The sequence below is a fragment of the Echeneis naucrates genome, chromosome 13, assembly GCF_900963305.1.
Source record: "Echeneis naucrates chromosome 13, fEcheNa1.1, whole genome shotgun sequence".
NCBI classification, from domain to species: Eukaryota; Metazoa; Chordata; class Actinopteri; order Carangiformes; family Echeneidae; genus Echeneis; species Echeneis naucrates.
In genome coordinates this window covers 8,851,328-8,868,944 of record NC_042523.1, presented here as the reverse complement: position 1 = coordinate 8,868,944, position 17,617 = coordinate 8,851,328, and the positions used below count along the sequence as shown (strand labels likewise).

General features: G+C 39.8%; 2 protein-coding genes across 2 annotated transcripts in view; both read left to right on the top strand.

Moving 5' to 3' along the window:
• The first annotated feature begins 4,126 nt into the window (after positions 1 to 4,126).
• LOC115052987 (diablo homolog, mitochondrial) lies at positions 4,127 to 8,591 on the top strand. Its single transcript, XM_029517505.1, has 6 exons — positions 4,127 to 4,173; positions 5,170 to 5,293; positions 5,438 to 5,560; positions 7,111 to 7,221; positions 7,377 to 7,473; positions 7,825 to 8,591. Exons 1-6 carry the CDS (start codon positions 4,130 to 4,132, stop codon positions 8,028 to 8,030), a joined length of 705 nt encoding a protein of 234 aa, XP_029373365.1. The 5' UTR covers positions 4,127 to 4,129; the 3' UTR covers positions 8,031 to 8,591.
• A 5,364-nt stretch (positions 8,592 to 13,955) lies between these two features.
• The window catches only part of nectin3a (nectin cell adhesion molecule 3a), a 28,576-nt gene continuing 24,914 nt past the window's right edge, over positions 13,956 to 17,617 (top strand). The window contains exon 1 of the mRNA XM_029518041.1: positions 13,956 to 14,136. Within this exon, the coding sequence (XP_029373901.1) occupies positions 13,965 to 14,136 (172 nt within the window). The 5' untranslated portion in view covers positions 13,956 to 13,964. The remainder of the gene's footprint in view (positions 14,137 to 17,617) is intronic.

Genomic DNA, 17,617 nt, shown 5'->3' with positions numbered 1-17,617 from the left:
GCGTTTTAAGAACTCTAACACAAGAGGAGCATCAAAAAAATGTTTACTCGTAACAATGTCGTCATCATCAATTTCTTTCATTGGCTACAGTAACTATGGGTTCATAATCATGTGCTGGCCGCATTTTTGTGTCCATTCTAAATAGTTTTTTTCCCCACGTAAGTATAATTGAGACAAATTTAGTCCAAACTGACTGTATATGGAAAATGGACTCAGGTGGGGCTGCATAGTGCTTAGCGTTGTCTACCTGCAAGAGGGTCACATGTTTGATTCCTAGCTTGGGGCCTTTCTGTGTGGAGTTTGCATGTTCTCCCCGTGCCTGCGTGGGTGTTCTCCAGGTGCTACGGTTTCCTCCCACCGTCCAAAAACATCATGTTTAGGTTAACTGGCAACTCTAAATTGTCCGTAGGTCCGGGTGTGAATGTGAGTGGTTGTTGGTCTCTGTCTTTCTCTGTGTGTTGGCCCTGTGATGGACTGGTGGCCTGTCCAGGGCGACCCTGCTCTCACACACTGTGAGCTGGGATTGGCTCCAGCACCCCGCGACCGGGACTCCGAAAAGTGGTCGAAGATGAATTAATGTATCGACTCAAGTGGTTGTAACCTTTTTAGCCCATGAAAGTAAAAGTCAGAGCCACTTTGCTTTGAAAGTTTGCACAAAAATGCTGTATCATTTGTGTTTGTTTGGCAGTCAAATTTTAGATTGTTGTCACTGTCTGGTCTCTGGAACTAGCTGTAGTGACACAGAGGAACTGTATCATGTGGGAATATTAGCTCATGGTGGCAGCAGTCATGGTTAGTTTTTTCCATGTGGATTTAAACTCGAACAGAACAGTGATATTAATGAGTAGTCCATTGTTGTTATTATATAGCGAATAAACTCCTGTGAGACTCATTAAGTTTATTGACTCATTAATTATTTAAACAATCTGCCACTGCCATTGATTTGGGTCCTAAATGAGGTCAAAGAGTTGGAAGATGTCATACATTTTCTTCAAGAATCTGCATTCTTATCAAAAGTATGACCGTTTATTTAATATATTCACAAGAAGATATTGCATAATATCTGCCATTTCTCTGTTCATAGCAAATAATGGTGATGATAAAACATCAAACCAAATCTTAATCTGGCCTCGGGGCCAGGGGGTCAAGACATTTACTATGTAACTCCAGTGTCCCCAGTTTTTTTAAGGGAATTTGTCATATCCATGCAGGAAGCAACCTCTGAGGCCAAAAATTATGTAAAATATGTAGTCAGGATTCAATATTGCAGTTAAAAACAAAGATGGATTCAACAAGCAAGATGCAAAAATTTCAGTGGTATGTGTATTTAGTTATATATTGCAATCCCAGCTAGTACAGTGAACTTTTGGAGTTTTGTTTTGCTTTGTTTGTTTGTTTGTTTGTTTGTTTGTTTTTTTTATGCAATTAAACTTTTATTTAACCATACATAACTCTGGACAAACAAACCATGAAAATAAAGTGAATTACAAGTGGATCATTCAACTTGACACATTGACATGAACCAGAAACGGGGAAATGCAGTGTATGACATTAAAACTGTATTCAACACAGTAGTGGATCAGAATCATGAATAGAAAAGAATATTGTGAGATATTAGCTTTAGGATATATTTGCTAAGTAGCTACTTATTTATTTAAACACTAGCCTTTATTTGTCAAATGAAAATCTTGTCTTGCACAAGCCACAGAGATTATAGTGTCTCAGTACAAGAAAAAGTTTTCATCTCCAAGGCCGTAAATCTTAAGTAACATAGGTCTAAACTGAAACACAGCAGCTCGAGGAATGGACACCACAGCTGGATGAGAATGTGGTAAACCTTTAATCTGTCAAATATTTCTTTTGAGAAACCCAAAGGAGGTATAATATTTCAGGGCTTGAAAAAAAACTTCATCCCTGAGTCCATATATGAGAGGACTCAGACATCTGGGTGCAAGATAAAACAGCAAAAAATTCAAGTACCTGGCAATTTCAAACAAACCAACATCAATCTGTAGTATAGCAACTTCTATGAAGGGACACCACAGCTGGATGAGACAGAGCAGCAGCTGGAAACCATGAAGAGCCACTGTCCTGAGCCCTTTCCTTGATGACTGCTTATCCTCTCCTGATGCAGCTTTGGCCACTTTCATTATTTTAATATAGGAAATCACAACAGTTATGAGCATGATCAAGAAGTAAAACTGACTCATAGCTGACCTGAGATGTATGTGCCAATTGTAGAAAAGGAACACCTTCCCTGTACACACTGTTATCATTGGTAAAAGCAAAATTTGATTGAGGCAAAGAATAGTGAGAGAATGACAATAACTGGCAAACAGCCGAGGCAATAAATAATAATCCTCACATTCTTTTCAAAAAGAGTAACTGTTCCGTTTGACATCAGTACTTAAGGTAAATTGCTTTTTAACCTACTGTGACAAAAGTAAATGACTAAAGATTAGCGGGCAAGCCCTTGCATTTTTGACACGAGCATTTGAAAATGAATGAATGAATTCAGTGTATGTGTGGTGATTTGACAAATATGCATATGCATATGCAATATGCAACTTAAAACATCTTTGACAAATGGAAGTAATCAGTATAACTATGTGTTTATTCATTATAGGATTATATCTGTTGTTTTTAGAATGCTTGCACTTTGCCAGACAACTGTGTGTGGTCTGTACAATCAGCAACAACTTCTGAACAAACTTTGATGCACCACAAGGGAATATTACACCGACAGTCTGAATTCTTTCATCAGATACTCTTCTTGGCATAACACGGTGCTGATGATAATTAGCCGGTTATCTTGTGTGTAAATGTAAACTCCAGTGAAACCAATTAAAAAGTGCAATTTCATGGTTTCATTAATTATTCAAAATATTCTGTTGATGTTGCTTCTGCAAAATAGATCTGCAATACTTGGATCATCTCTCACTGGATTAAAAACTTTGACAACAAAGTTTGTAGGAAACAGCAGATAACTAGAGAAAAAGAGAAACAGAACTCCAAAAAATGTGAAATGCGGACAAACATTCTTTCTTGAACTTCTGCCAAAGCTTAATTTGAAAAATCAAGTATTGTTTTATATTTTTCTACTACTTAGTTGTACATATATTTAATTATTTATCTTGTGCCTTTCTACCTCGTAAAAGTTTCTTTTGGAGTTGCACTCGAATCTTGTTGTGGTGTAATTTACAATGACAATTCTGAATCAAACAATGCTTTCCCTGGAAAATAAAATACAATAAATAGATGGCAACTCTTTGCTCCAGAGTCCATGTGGGGACAGTAATCTTGGATATTCTGCATCACTTCCTCTACACTTTGTGGATTTCAGTAATGTAGCTTCAGTGCTACAGTTGAAGGGGACAACAATTCTGTGAGCAGCCACTTGGTGGTGCAGTTGTCAGCATCCTCCTTCAATCTGGACCCCTTGAATTTACTCTTATCACTATTTAATTCTGTGAGACTGTTTGCTAAATATTGCACTTTTTTTTCACTCGGTTAGATGGTGAGGGCCATCCAAGTCCCTGATATTAGTACAGTGCTGCTTATTCATTATATACTTGAAAGCTAAAATGCCAACTTACATTTGTTATTATTTACAGTAAAATGCTATTTTATTTCCATTATACATGCAGCAATGGAGGAGGACATATTGAGACACTCAGTGAAAGTATTGATCCCATTCTGAAAAAAATACTTAAATGCAATAATGTTATCATTATCAGAGCCCAGTGATACCTCCACCATGCTTGTTTTGTCTAGTCCACAGGCCAAGTCACAATTTACTCTCATGTTATTATTAAGACAGACAGATAGATAGATTGATAGATATGGTTTTTATTTAATCTATATTTGTATTTGCTGTAGCTGTATGTAGTATATTTTGATTTAAATCATATCAAATGATTTATTTGGCGTTTGGCATACAAAAATGTTCATTGTCGGACTAAATTAATCAGCAACTATAGTTAAATAAATGCAGCGGAGTCGAAGAGCCAGGAGGATAATGGTGTTTTCTCCAGCAGATGGCGTCAGTGTTCAGGCTTTACGCTCCGTGCTGCGGCGGAACCTTGGTCCCATCCACTGCGAGGAGAGCATTTTATGGTGGGGGACCAACATGGCTGCGCTCAGGAGGGGGGCGGTTTACCTCACTCTATTCAGGTATGAGGTCTGTCACAACTTGACGCTGTTATGTAAATAGAGGTTGTAATTCAGTCGGAACATAGCTTGTAAAACTAACTGGCTGTTTGACACTAGAAGCTGCTGTGGACTTTATCGGGCAGCTTTAGCTCGATGACCGAAAACGGCGGCTCCACTTCCGCCGCCTGAACGTCACACGTTACACTGTGGTTTCTCAATCACAGTAAGATCACACACATGTGGCTCAGTGATGCAGAGTAAATGAGCCCAATGAGCCTGTGTTTCAGCTCGGAGCTTGAGTTTTGACATTTCACTTCTCATTTTCGAAAGGGTTGTGGTTAATTAGATATTCAAATACATCATCTTGGGTTTTCAAGCAGACACCTTTCACTACTGACGTCGAAGAATTATAATTAATCGATTAAGCAGATTAATCAAAAAATTATATCATATATTAGTAATATAATGAAAGTATAAAATGGGAGAATAACTGCAAACCATATTGTAATATACATACATATTCTGACTATTATAGTTGCAGTTGTCCCATTTCTCATATTTTCCATATTTCAATGGAAAGTCTTTGTATGTCGGTGTTTGTGTCGTATTTGTGGAGTAGCGATAGTACCAGGTACATTCTACATTACACAGAAGGAATAATGTGCATGGACTGTAATACAGTGAGAGGGTCTTATCAAGCTTAGAGAACAAGTTTGCTAACACCATTTTCTGCAATCCTCAGTTTTATTTTAAGAAGTGCACCCTGTATGTATACAATATTTATATAAAGACAGAACATTTTCCTTTCCACTATAATGCAGTGTTTGCTTCCTCAGTCACCATGTTAATGTTCTCTGCAATGTATTAGGAAGAATTTGCAATTAGAACTGCTCAGTATTTTAGTAGTAGCTAGTTGTCAAACCAAATTACCCAGCACATCTTTGGCTAGAACTAATACACCTGGACGCAATGCAATATGACTGTACTGGGCTAAAACTGTTTGTCTGTTTTATTAAGGAGTTCTGCTCGTGTCCTGTTCAGTTGCAAAAGACCTACCGTGCACAAAGTGGGGAAATGGATGTATACAAGTATAGCTACTCTCACTGTTGGCAGTGGGCTTTGTGCCGTGCCTTTCAAGCAGGTGAGTCACTTACCATAGATTGATGTAAAATAGACAGTAGTCATCTGGAATATATGATTTACACTTACAATTATGCACTTCCTTTGTGTTTGTAACTGATGCCTGACATGACTCTCTTTCATGTTTTTTCTGTCTTTGCTGCAGGTTGAAAGCCTCTCTCATGACACTCTGATTAGACGAGCAGCCTCCCTGGTAACAGACAGCTCCAGCACTTTTCTCTCACAGACCACCTTAGCTCTCATAGATGCCATCACAGAATACTCAAAAGTACGTCTTGTACATCTACTCCATTATGCTGAATGAAGTATCACCCTAATTTATAACTGCAATGTTAAATGGCGATGTCTTAGTACACACAGTATTAAAGTTCTTACAGTGTGGTGCACTGTGTTGAAATTGAATAACTATCAGTCTAAAAAATATTTTGTATTCAAACAAAAAAAAAAGGATCCCCCATACCCCTGTGGCCAGCCCTTCACTGTGTTTCTGCCTTCCAGCTCAGGTCAAGCACAGTATCTTAGCTGTTCCTTTCTAGGACTGTACTCTGCTGGACTCTGCTGGAGCCACATTCCCAATCTCTACGTCATAGCATCAAGTGGGGACCACTGTTTTCTTCTCATGATGCATCAATTTCTAGCTGTTCTTTCAGCCCTTGGTATTTTTTGAGATTTTGAGATTTGACCTTTTTTGCCACCACTGCTATGTTGGATTGGTTAGCCACAACCAGTTTGCCAGTCTGTATTCGAAAGTACCATAGGATCTGGGCCATCTTCTTGAAGTACTTATGGAGCTCTGTTGTTTCATCTTGAATAGTTGCTCTCATACTCATTCGCTCACTTGGTTTGTGTGTATATCTAGGATTTTTTTTTTCAGCAGTGAGGGCAGGGCCAGTTGAAAATGGCTTTTTCCCTTACAACCACTACAACCTATACATCTCTGTTATATACAATATCAGATAAAGGCTGAATGTAAAAAGGGGGGAAAAGACACCAACAAAATTGAATAAATAATCTCTTTAACAGCTAGATGGGTTAGGGTTGGAGTCTGGGGGCTGAGTCTGTGGAGGGAAGGATCTGGTCTAGTCTCTGGCTCGTCACCAATGAACCTGGCCATGCCTACCCACATCAGGAATCGAACCTGCGACCTTCTTATTGTCAGGCGACCACTACACCACCGTGTGGCTCAAGGCACATGGCATAAAATGTTAATATACAGGTGCTACATTATATAATTATTTATTCATGTATTTGCAATGTGCTTTACTTCCCAACATGACAGACAAACAGCTTGTTTTTGCCCTGCATTGTTCTACATTGTTCCTCCACTACCTCCTTTTATGATAATTAACAAGTACTTTTATGATAATTGGCAAGTACTTCTTGCCATAAGTGCAGGATGATGGAAGAAATGGAGGCTAGAGTTAGTGAGTTCAAGTCGTGGCCCTACACCTATCTAGCTCAGCTTATGCTAGTGTAGCTAGCTGCCACTAAATAAATGTAGAGGAAACACTGATATATCTATACAGTGAGCAGGTGACCGGGTCAGGAGTGTAAGCTATGAAATTATTAGGTTGTCTGCAGGCAGATACCCTAATGCAGAGAAACAAGCTGTGATCAGTTCTTACAAAACACCAGAGTTTACCTTTTTCTGATTTCCATTTGGTTTGATTTTAAGTTGAAGCTCTGACTGATGCCAGTAATACCAGAGACATTATTAGAGCAAGTGATTGCAGTCCTCTGCAGACTTCAACTGATCAACCACAGTTTGAAAACCAGGTCTCACACTTTTAAACATATCCTCTCTGTGTTTTCCAACAGGCTGTTCACACACTCATTGCCCTCCAAAGACAATATGTGGCATCACTGGGAAAACTGAGTCCAGCTGAAGAGGATTCCATCTGGCAGGTGATCATTGGCCAGCGTGCGGAGGTAAGTACTTTAAAATAACCCTGCTGGTCAGTTTTTCTCTTCATTTATTGGCAAATAGACAGCAGACCTGGTCAACTGCACAAACAAACAGGCAGTTGTAGTTTGAATTGAATTTGAATCTGACTTTGGTTTTATAATTCTTTGTGTCCTGGCAGGTTAAAAATAGACATGATGAATGCATGCGCTACGAGTCATCCTGGGTCAGTGCAGTTAGGATGTGTGAGACTGCAGCTGAGGCAGCGTACACGTCAGGTGTGTAAAAGGAAATGTCTGAGTGCTGTTACATGGATGTGCAACTGATGTTATGGTTGAAGTGTCGAGGCCGGTTTTCTCTGTTCTTGTTATGATGAATAAAAGGTTTAAACTGTGGATCATCTTCCTCAAGCTTTGTGAACTCCTTTTTGTGTGTTCCCATTCAGCTGCTGTCAGTGTTACACTTTGGACAGTGCACAGATCATTTGCTGTCACTCAGCGAGGCTTTGTTTAAAACAAAATGGGGGTTGTGGACAGGAGTGCTTTCTTTCTGACCACACATAATGTCAGAACCTGAGGTGGCGTTATGCCAACCCTTGAACTTTGTGTGTTGGTTCTTTGTATTCCCAGGAGCTGAACACGCATCCATCACATCGAGGACAAATGTTCAGGTGGCCCAGGTACAGGTGGAGGAGGCACGGAAGCTGTCAGTCGATGCAGATAAGAAGTTGGCTGAGACTAAAGTAATGGAGATTGAGAAGATGGCGCAGTATGCTGCATCCATACAGAATAATGATGAGGAAGAGATACCTGACGCTTATCTGAGAGAGGACTGAAACTAATACCCAGAGGTTGATGCCCTCTCAGAGTAAATCACTTTTTGTCGCTAGTTCAGTCTCTCATTTCGAATCTGTGATTTGCCATGCCATTTTGGTAGGAGACTGCACAAAGTACATGTATCCCACACTGAACATGGAAAAATGTCTCCACACCAGAGTTTGGCCATTTATAGGATCTATTGATAAGTTTTGCTATCTCTACATAGCTAATATTATCATCAAAAGTTAAGATCTGGTCAATGTCATATCTTGTCTCCTACTGAAATTAGCACACCTTCCTTGTTGGCACCTCTTAGCACTTTCTGATAGCCTCTTAATGCAGCCTTTAGTCATCTCAGAAGGCATTTTATGGCCTTGAGCATTATAACTACAAGCTGTTCCCCCTGCTCTGGTATGAAACCATGTTCAGCAGCAGGCAAGGCTTCAAATCAATCAATCAAAGAAATAAGCCCCTTAAGGACTATTTATTTGATTAGTGACTATTAGCTTCTTTGTGTTGGGTTTTGAATCTGATCTTGTTATATTTTCTCACACTTGGAATAAAGACATAAGAGTATAAAGTGATAAAACTGTTCATTTCTGGTTTTGAATTACTTTGACTTGACTTTGCTTAAATAATAAGTGGGTTAGAGTCACTATTGTCTTGCTAGTGTTTGTTTTGAGTCATTTCATTGAACCAGCAAACACAGTAAACTAGCGCTAAGAATAGAAATAAAACAATTCACATGGTGGCCAATAGTTGGGAGTTTTTAAATTGTACTCACCAGATTTATTTTAACATAATTGTTGGTGTTAACAGATTTTATACAGGAGAGACGTCAACTGTGGGAACAGAATGTCCCCTGTGGTCACCTATGGATGTATTCTGTTTGCTAAAAAACAGAAACCACTTTTTAAACATTGTAAAATATAAATGCACCACACTGTTGGTCAGGTTGCACTTTCCTGTCTGTGCAATTGAATCTCCCACAGATTCCCTCTCATCTGTCTTTTGTGAATATCTTTAAAGGCAGTGTTGCTTTACTTATTTGTATCTCCCTTTTTCACTCAACAACTCTAACTTCACTGCAAATTACCCATGTCTCTGGCTCTCTCCCATGGAGCTTTTTAGGTTGTTTCTCAAGCTCCCTGCTGTCGTCACTTCATCTGCATTGTCATCTCTTTTCATTCTCACAGAACAGAAACCAAGCTGGCTGAGAGGAAAAAAAACAAAACAAAGATTCTTTAAAATTCTTACTTTCCCAGATTGACATTTCATTCAGACAAATCACAAATATATTCTTTCTTTGTAAGCTCAATGAGTTTTAATATTTTTAAGTATGTCATAAAACATACCAAGAGTCCCCTATCAAGACAGATTTTGCTTGCTGTAATTGTCTTTCTGTACAGAGAACTCATTGGTAAACTACTCATGTAATTTTAACATTAACCACCCTCATTTTGTCCAAAAACATATTCTAACTCCATTGTTTGATTTCTCTAACTCATTGAACTGGAGTCTCATAATATCTTAGATGAACTCAGAATGCATTTTTACACTGAAGGAAGACCATATTTTCAACGCCAGCACTGCACATTCACTATACTGTCAGAAGGAACAACCTGTGTCACTTAATCCACTGATGCCACAGGCAGGCTTGTGAAGCTATCCTTGAAGACCAGCAGATGGCAACCTAAATCTAATGTGACATTAGATTTAGGCTCACATGTTTAACTACATCAGTTGAGGGCAACACGGTGGAATAGGTGTTAGCGATGTTGCCCCACAACAAGAAGGTTGTGGGTTCGGTTTCTGTGCAGAGTTTGCATGTTCTCGATGTGGTTGAGAGGGTTTACTCCGGGTTCCTCCAGCCATCCAAAGCCCTCATGTTTAAGTTAAGTGGTGACTCGCAGGTAACAGTGTGAGTGGTTGTTGGTCTGTGTTTGTGTGTTGGCCCTGTGATAGACTGGTGACCTGTCCAGGGTGAACCCTGCCTTCGCCCAATTTGAGCTGGGATTGGCTCCAGCACCCCCACAACCCTGAAACAGATAAACTGTAGGAAATGAATGAATGAATACATCTGCAGTTTCAATTCCAATCCAATGCAAATGAAACATATTTACTGGGGTCATTATTTCATATTGTGATTACCTTTTCATAAAAAAAATATATATAAAAATCAGTTTTCTTTGCTGTTTATGACTGGCACAACACAGGTTATTATAGAATCTATAATGAGAATATGCTGCATTTGCATGGTGCTTTTTGCCTCTAAACAAATACGTGCATATAATGTATGATTGTGCATTAACAAATGTGCCTGTTCATAGCTGTCCCTCCTAAGTGCATTCCTTCAGTAAGTATTGGAGAAAGTAAAATTTCACTTTAATGTACATATACCTAACACGTTCATTACATTACACATTACATTAATATTTACTGACTGCAAAGTATTGTCAACACGATATGTAACCATTACACATTACATTAATATTTACTGACTGCATGTATTGTCAACACAATATGTAACAGGTATGCTCTCTTAATTGCCTTCTTGCATGTCTTCAGAAGGTGAGTGTGTCCTGCAGAGGGTCATTTCAGAGGGAGCTCATTATGGGGAAGACCTATGTGGAGCCGCAAGCACAAGTGTGTCACGTCAGCAGTGAAGTGACCTCTCTTTGCTCTGGATGGTCAAGCCTTGGCAGGGGATAGGACCGTGAGTATGGCTACAGGGAGGGTGGATGGGGGAGTTTAGGTGTGCAAGGACTGGCTCACCAATGTGACTAGAGAGGAATGTCATGTTTAACAAAGGCTGTTTTCACAGACTGTAAAACCAAATGTCCCAGACAGTCTGTATGGATGTGCACCCAGTGGTAACAGGAAAGGTGGTGCCAGTACAGCCTTGCCTGCTTGGAAATAAATGTAATAGCCCTTACTGACTAAGTATTTTTGAAGCATAAAAACTAAATGATGTAACCGCAATTATAAAGGTCAGGGGCCATAAATGCTCGTAAAGTCTTTAATGCTTCTAAGGGGGTTTGAGCATTTACACAGCAAAAGCTATATGTAAACTAAGCTTCACTAAAGCTATTTCACCAAAATTGGTGATATCATTGACATATTACATACTTTGTGGAAGAAAATAAGATGTGATTTATTGTCTCGTAAAGAAAAGAGTCTCCTCACTACACTGACTTTACAGTTTCAATGCAAAGTGGCCCAGGAGGAGAGATTGATTGGTGAAAAGAGCAGCACTTTCACCTGGGGATTTATGGCTCTTTGAGGATATAAATAAACCACCAGAGGGTATAAAGGCAGGGGGTATAGTGTGGTGACTTATCATGGGTCATGCTTTAATCACAGTGAACCTGGACTCCAGCACTGGAAAGGGGAGGATCCCCACAGTGTTCACATCCCCTGATTGAGACTCCAAGCTAACACAGACCACCAGGACGTCACTGCTGAATGGAAAGGGAAGCTCAACATGAGGGATCCACATTGAAGCAAACATTTTTGCTTATCTTCAGTGAATAAATATGATGTCCGCCTCAAACTGCTGAGGATGCGAGTTTATCAGTTCAAACAACAGTGCATGATAATAACACAGTGCTGCACACGACAGTAGATTCCTGAATGTGTAAAAGCTGTAATTATCTCAATGAAAAGAACAATGCAAGAGTGTTTCAACACCACTTTGTTTTAGGATAGAGCAGTCAGAGTGTGCTTGCGCTGAAGCTGGTGAGAGGAAACTTTTTCTCTTCTTCAGAAAGTGAAATCAGCAAAGTTCAGTTCAGTTCAGTTCAGTTTCACATGACTGTTCTGTCCCTTGGTAGCTGATCTCCTGGGTTTAACATTAACTTTCACATTCACTTCCTCCTTGTACAATAGTCATGTCATATTGGTTACACATTATTTGTGTTGAGTATGGGCCTCTACAGTCTCCAATAAAAGAATCATTGGCTCATCTTCAGGTCGGTCTGCTGTTTTTTGAACATTTAGGCGCAACATTCCTGTATTAATGGTACAATAATGCAAGTGTTTCTTGTCTTTAAATTTACAGTATGCTATTTAGACTGTTGCAACTGAACAGTGATTCAAATGGCTACCTTTGTGGAGACAAAGAAAGCTTATCTATGTAAACGTGTTTAATCCATACTTGACTAACTGATTGAATTGTTACTGTAGGAGGAGTAGTCCAAGAGCCCTTACAAATGTGTCAGATAAAAACAAGATTTATATTAGCTTACGATGGGAAACCTGCATAAAAATTCAATCAATAGTGTCTAAATACTAGGTTACTAAGCCTGATCCCCATAACACCCATAGGGCCTGCCAAAACAGATAAAGGTGCCGTGTCTCCTTGAGAAAAACAATGAAGCTTTATCTGTTCAACCACTGCTGTGAAGAAGGTAATCAGGCTTAAAAAGCTAGTAATTATTTATACAATTAACGGTTTCAGTAGCTGCAGTTTTTTAATGTGCATATAATGGCAGTTTTCACAAATGCGTCTTGGGAAGATTAGGGTTTCCAAACTTATCTTACCAGAGTTTTGTGTTTATTTCATTCTTTTTAAAAGGACAAGAGAATATACATAAAAAAGACTATTATATGATTATTTATTTTGTGGTAACTTTATCAAGCACATTGTGAGGATATAGGCATAATTTTGCATCAGTGAGGTTTAGAATGACGTGACAAAGGCTTTAAAACTTAATGGGCCTCAAATCAAAATGATATAACAATGGAAGTGTCAATTAAAAGCCTAATCATTTCAGCCTGTCTTGTGCTCTAGCATTCCAAATGGTAATCCAAACAAATATTCTATTTATCACAAAAGTGGGCCTGAAGACAGCTGCTCATTTTGCCCAGATGGTAATCCAACCTCAGACCTATCACAGCATTTAAGTGAACATTTTAAAATGCCTCAGGAATGAGGGAGTAGTAGCAGGTGTATCTAGCTTTATATTTACTTGTATTGATCAACTTAAAACTTCTACCACTGCAATTTAAAGAAAAATACTGTATTGCACTCTTAGTCCAAGACATTCATGTGACAACATTTATTTACTAATTACTTAGAAAATTTTAATTTTATACATCATGATGTATGATGTACATATGATGACACTGAAGGTAAAGATTCTCAGCTGTATCACATAGTAAATATTAGCTTTACCACCTTTTTTTTGTATTCATCTCTTTGATGAATCGTGTAATCATGTCAGCGCTGGGGCACTGGTCAGTTCCCGGGTGCCTGGGAAAACAATGAAAGTGCTGTGTATATGGAGATCAACAGGGGCCTCACAACAAACTTTTGCCCAGGGCCGTGGAGGTTAATCTGGCCATGGTTGATGGGGCTGGGAAAAAGGGGGAAGAAAGAAAGAGGAAAAAAATATATATATTCAGGTAAATTACAAGTGCCATATAACTGTAGAACTTTGGTAAAATTACGTTGTTACTTTCTACCATTGAGCACAAATCAAATCCAAAAGATCAAATGAAAGAGAAACACAATGACCAGAAAGCCATGAGGAGACTCAAAGTGACATCAAAACAACCACAGAGACACACAGAATGACCAGAAATTGGAAAAAAAAAAAACGCTGCAAAGAAATACAAATACTCATAATACAGCCTGTTTTAAAGCTTTATCAGCAACATTAAATTATCTAACGATTTACAATAATAGCCCTTTTACATCACACTACTGAGTTGTATAAAAGTGCAGGTAAAATAAAAAAATATTGAACTAAAATTAAAAAAAAAAAAGATTAAGGGGTGATACGACGAGACAGACGTCTCCTCTTTGACTGATGTAAATGAAATTTACTAAGTGTGTAAACACGGAGAAAACTCAAACTGGGGGGCGTGCGTGCGTGCGTGCGTGGTTTACGTGCGTTGAGTGCTTGTTGTCCCGCAGAAAGTGGTACAGCCCACGCGGACCGGTCGCTATGGAGAGCAGCTCCCCAAGAGCTCGAGGCAGCCAGAGCGAGCGGGGACGAGGCGGAGGACCGAGGAGGAGGACGGAGCACAGAGACGCTGGGATCATGGAGCAGAAAACACCGCTGCCATCCAACGGACTACGACTTTTAACATCCCTCCTCACCTTGTACGGACTCACCAGTGAGTTGACGGCTTCTTTCTCTCTTTTTTTTTTCATACTTTTCAGGCCGCGGAAAAAGAAGTTTAACCGCCCCGGAGAGCGTGCCCGTTAGTCACCGACACCAAAACCGGCAGTCCTCCGGCGGGGTTGAAGGGGTGGACGGGGGGGTCTGATCCTGGCTTTAACTCGAGCTAACGGGTCGTGAGTGGACAGTTTTATCCCGACATGACGTCCGTAGGAAACTAGCTGCTTCTGGCGTCGGTTCACCGTCAGCCACGGCTCGTTTGTCCGCCTCTAACAATAGTTAACGTTAACTTCCACTACGCACTGCAACCGCTAATTCCACACAAGCTAACGCAATCAGAGGCACACCAGACCGGGGACAGGAGGCAACTTTAGTCGATGTGCTCAGTTGTATTTATACACACATTTTCTTTCAAGAGTTACTTCCAGGATTTAAAATAATAATAAAAATAAATAAATCATGACTCTGCTAACATTACTCAGGGAACGTGAGGGGAATACCGGCTGGTTTCCCTCCCACTCAAAAAGGGCTAAAGTCATTAGGAGGCAGCAGTTGTTGGACGTGACCAAAAATAGAAACGGATTGAAATATTCTGGGTGTCACTTATGGGGAGCAAAGAGAAGCTCCTTTGTGAAGTTTGCCAAGTGGTTGGATGCAGATGGGTGGTGGTGGGGGATAAACGTTATGTGATACAGGAGAGGAGGCAGCGCAGACTCTGCTTTGGGTGTGAAGGGTGGCTGGGGAAATGAAGACATATTTCAAGAGAGCCACTGCAGTCGCAGAGTCTCTGGAAGTATTGACCTGCAGCTAGGCTCCTTGCCAGCGAGAGCACCCCTCTAGTTCCTATACCGTCCTGAAGCTGGAGAGCTCATCTGTATCGCAGTCCTGAGCTGGGATTACAACACATGGCCTACAAACGCAAAAGAGTGGACAAACACTGATGGATACTTCAGTAAATACTGCTGAGGAATGCACATTTTATTTCTGACTGCGGCTTTTCAAGTATGCCATGCCCCATAGTAAATGTTTTTACACGTGGCATCCTCCCACACCTACTGATATCAGACTCTGATGTGCACTGCTGTAAATAGTGATGGTTTTTACTAATGACATTACACATGACTTGTTCTGTTTTTTCGCCAGTTTGGCGAACAGGTACATGGTTGACGAATATCAATGCATCAGCCGATAACATTCATTCATTCATTCATTCATCTTCAACTGGTTATCTGTTTCTGGGTCGCAGGAGGTACTGGAGCCAATCCCAGCTCACATTGGGCGAGGGCTGGGTACACCCTGGACAGGTCGCCAGTCCATCGCAGGACCAACATACATAGACAGACAGAGACAAACAACCATTCACACTCGCACTCAGACCTACGGACAATTTACAGTCACCGATTGACCTAAATCACAATCTTTAACAGCTGTGTGGGCAAGAATGTTTTGTATAAACAAACAATCACTTAAAAGTATTTTTCATGGATTGTGACTAAAAGTGTGTAGACTACATTATGGTGATACTTTGTGAACAACCTCTATCATATCTTTGGCATTTGTGCATTATAATTTCTTGTAACTCATCAGTGGACAAATTGTCAGATAAGATTTATACACAACACAATTATATCGGCTGCCTGGCAAAAGCATCAGTCAAACTCTAGTGATGTGCTTGAAGTTGATATTTTATTGGCACCAGCCAAAATGCCTTGATACCATCAACTATCCAAAAAAGTGTTGTGTTTGATACAAAATTTTGATGCCTAAGAGATTAATCTAATCAGCAGCAGGGGCCTGCAGCATGTTTGAAGCCAAGAGCTGCCAAGCTCTAAAAGTGCTGGAAATTAGCTTCATCAAAGCATCCAGGAAAAACATGTGAAGTTATACCTTGGGTTATGCCCAGAGATGGGGCTTGCAGTGCATATGTATTGTTGTGTTTTGAGAGGCTGCAGCATAGCTACTCTGTGTCGCATTCACGATAGGTACAACTTTAAAAGATGGTGAAACGGTCTAAGGTGTGGTCACATTTCATCAAGTTCAGCACGAACAGCGTACAATGCAGTATTTGTGACAAGGTAATTAGTGCCAAGACCAGAAACAAGTCAAAGCTAATGAAGCACGTGACAGTGCATGGAGTAAGAGTAAAAGCATCTCTGTGTCTCTTTGTTCTGATATCTATGTGGACAAGCATCATCCACACTCTCACAGAGTGTACATGTTTTACTGCTAGGGACACAGCCAGGAAGCTGTTACCTGAAAAAGCAGACCTGTTGCTTTTTGGAAAAACTGCTGACTGAGGTAAAGGTTTCAAGTATGCAGCAGTAGGCTTTGCATACTGACTTGCATGTGTTCAGGTTTACATTGAAAATTATTTGCACAGATTTATTGTGCTGTTTACATTTTGTTCTTTGTGCTCCTATATTTTGTTGAAGCTGCAGTGGCTCAGGAGGTAATCTGAGAACAGCCAGTTCTGGTTCAGTTTATTTCAAATTTAATTCATTAATATTATGTAAAGAAGCCAAGGAGTTGAAAAATGTAACTTAATTTTCTTACCATAGTGTAATACCCTCTTGGTAAAATGGGTTTCATAAAAATGGCATTGAAAAAAACTACAGTTTTGGAACCAGTATCCAAGTCAAGGTATCAGTTTTGGTATCAATACCAATGTTGAACATTTTTTAACAATACCCAGCCCCAGCTACTGCAACTAGGGTTAGGGTATCATTGTGCACACATTCACTTCACATATTTTTAAAGTCTTCTCCTTACCATGCCTTTTCTGTCTATAACCACAAAGAACATGTTCATAAATCAACATAAGGAACTGATAAACAACCCATTGCTGCAAACCAAGCTGATGAACCTTAACACATGTGCTACCTGGTGTTGTGTTATGCAGTTTTTTTCCAGCTTGTCACCATGAAAGTCAGATTAACTCATCATTAGCACAGAGGACAAACTAGCCAGTTATGTTGTGGTTGTTGTATTTGGAGGAGAAACATGCATGTTTTATATGCATGTTTCTCGACTTTCAAAAAATATGGTTTGAGCCCACGTGGCTTAGACATACTTTTGTATGTTTTAGCTTAGCTTAGCTTGACTGTGCCATTATCAGATTCCCTATAGTGTTGATGGGGTTTTGAGGAGGGGATTCATCCGAGGCGTAGCCCCAGGCTGTGAGGTCTGTAATTGAAGACCGTAGTTTTGTGGTTTCTTTTCTTGGAGCCGCAGAAATCACAATCTAAATAAATAATGTCGTAATAGAGCTACCAAAATTACAGACTCATAACAGAAATAGATTTGAAAAAGCAGCACACTCACTGCACAGATTTGGTCCCACTTTGAGGTTAATGTGTTTCATTGGCTAATAAATGACAGGTGCAGCCACAAGTAGGTTTGTCATTGAAAATTTAATGTTAATTACAGCTTCAGCTTTTCCACCATAAGGCATCGGACAGATCAGGACATGGCATCAT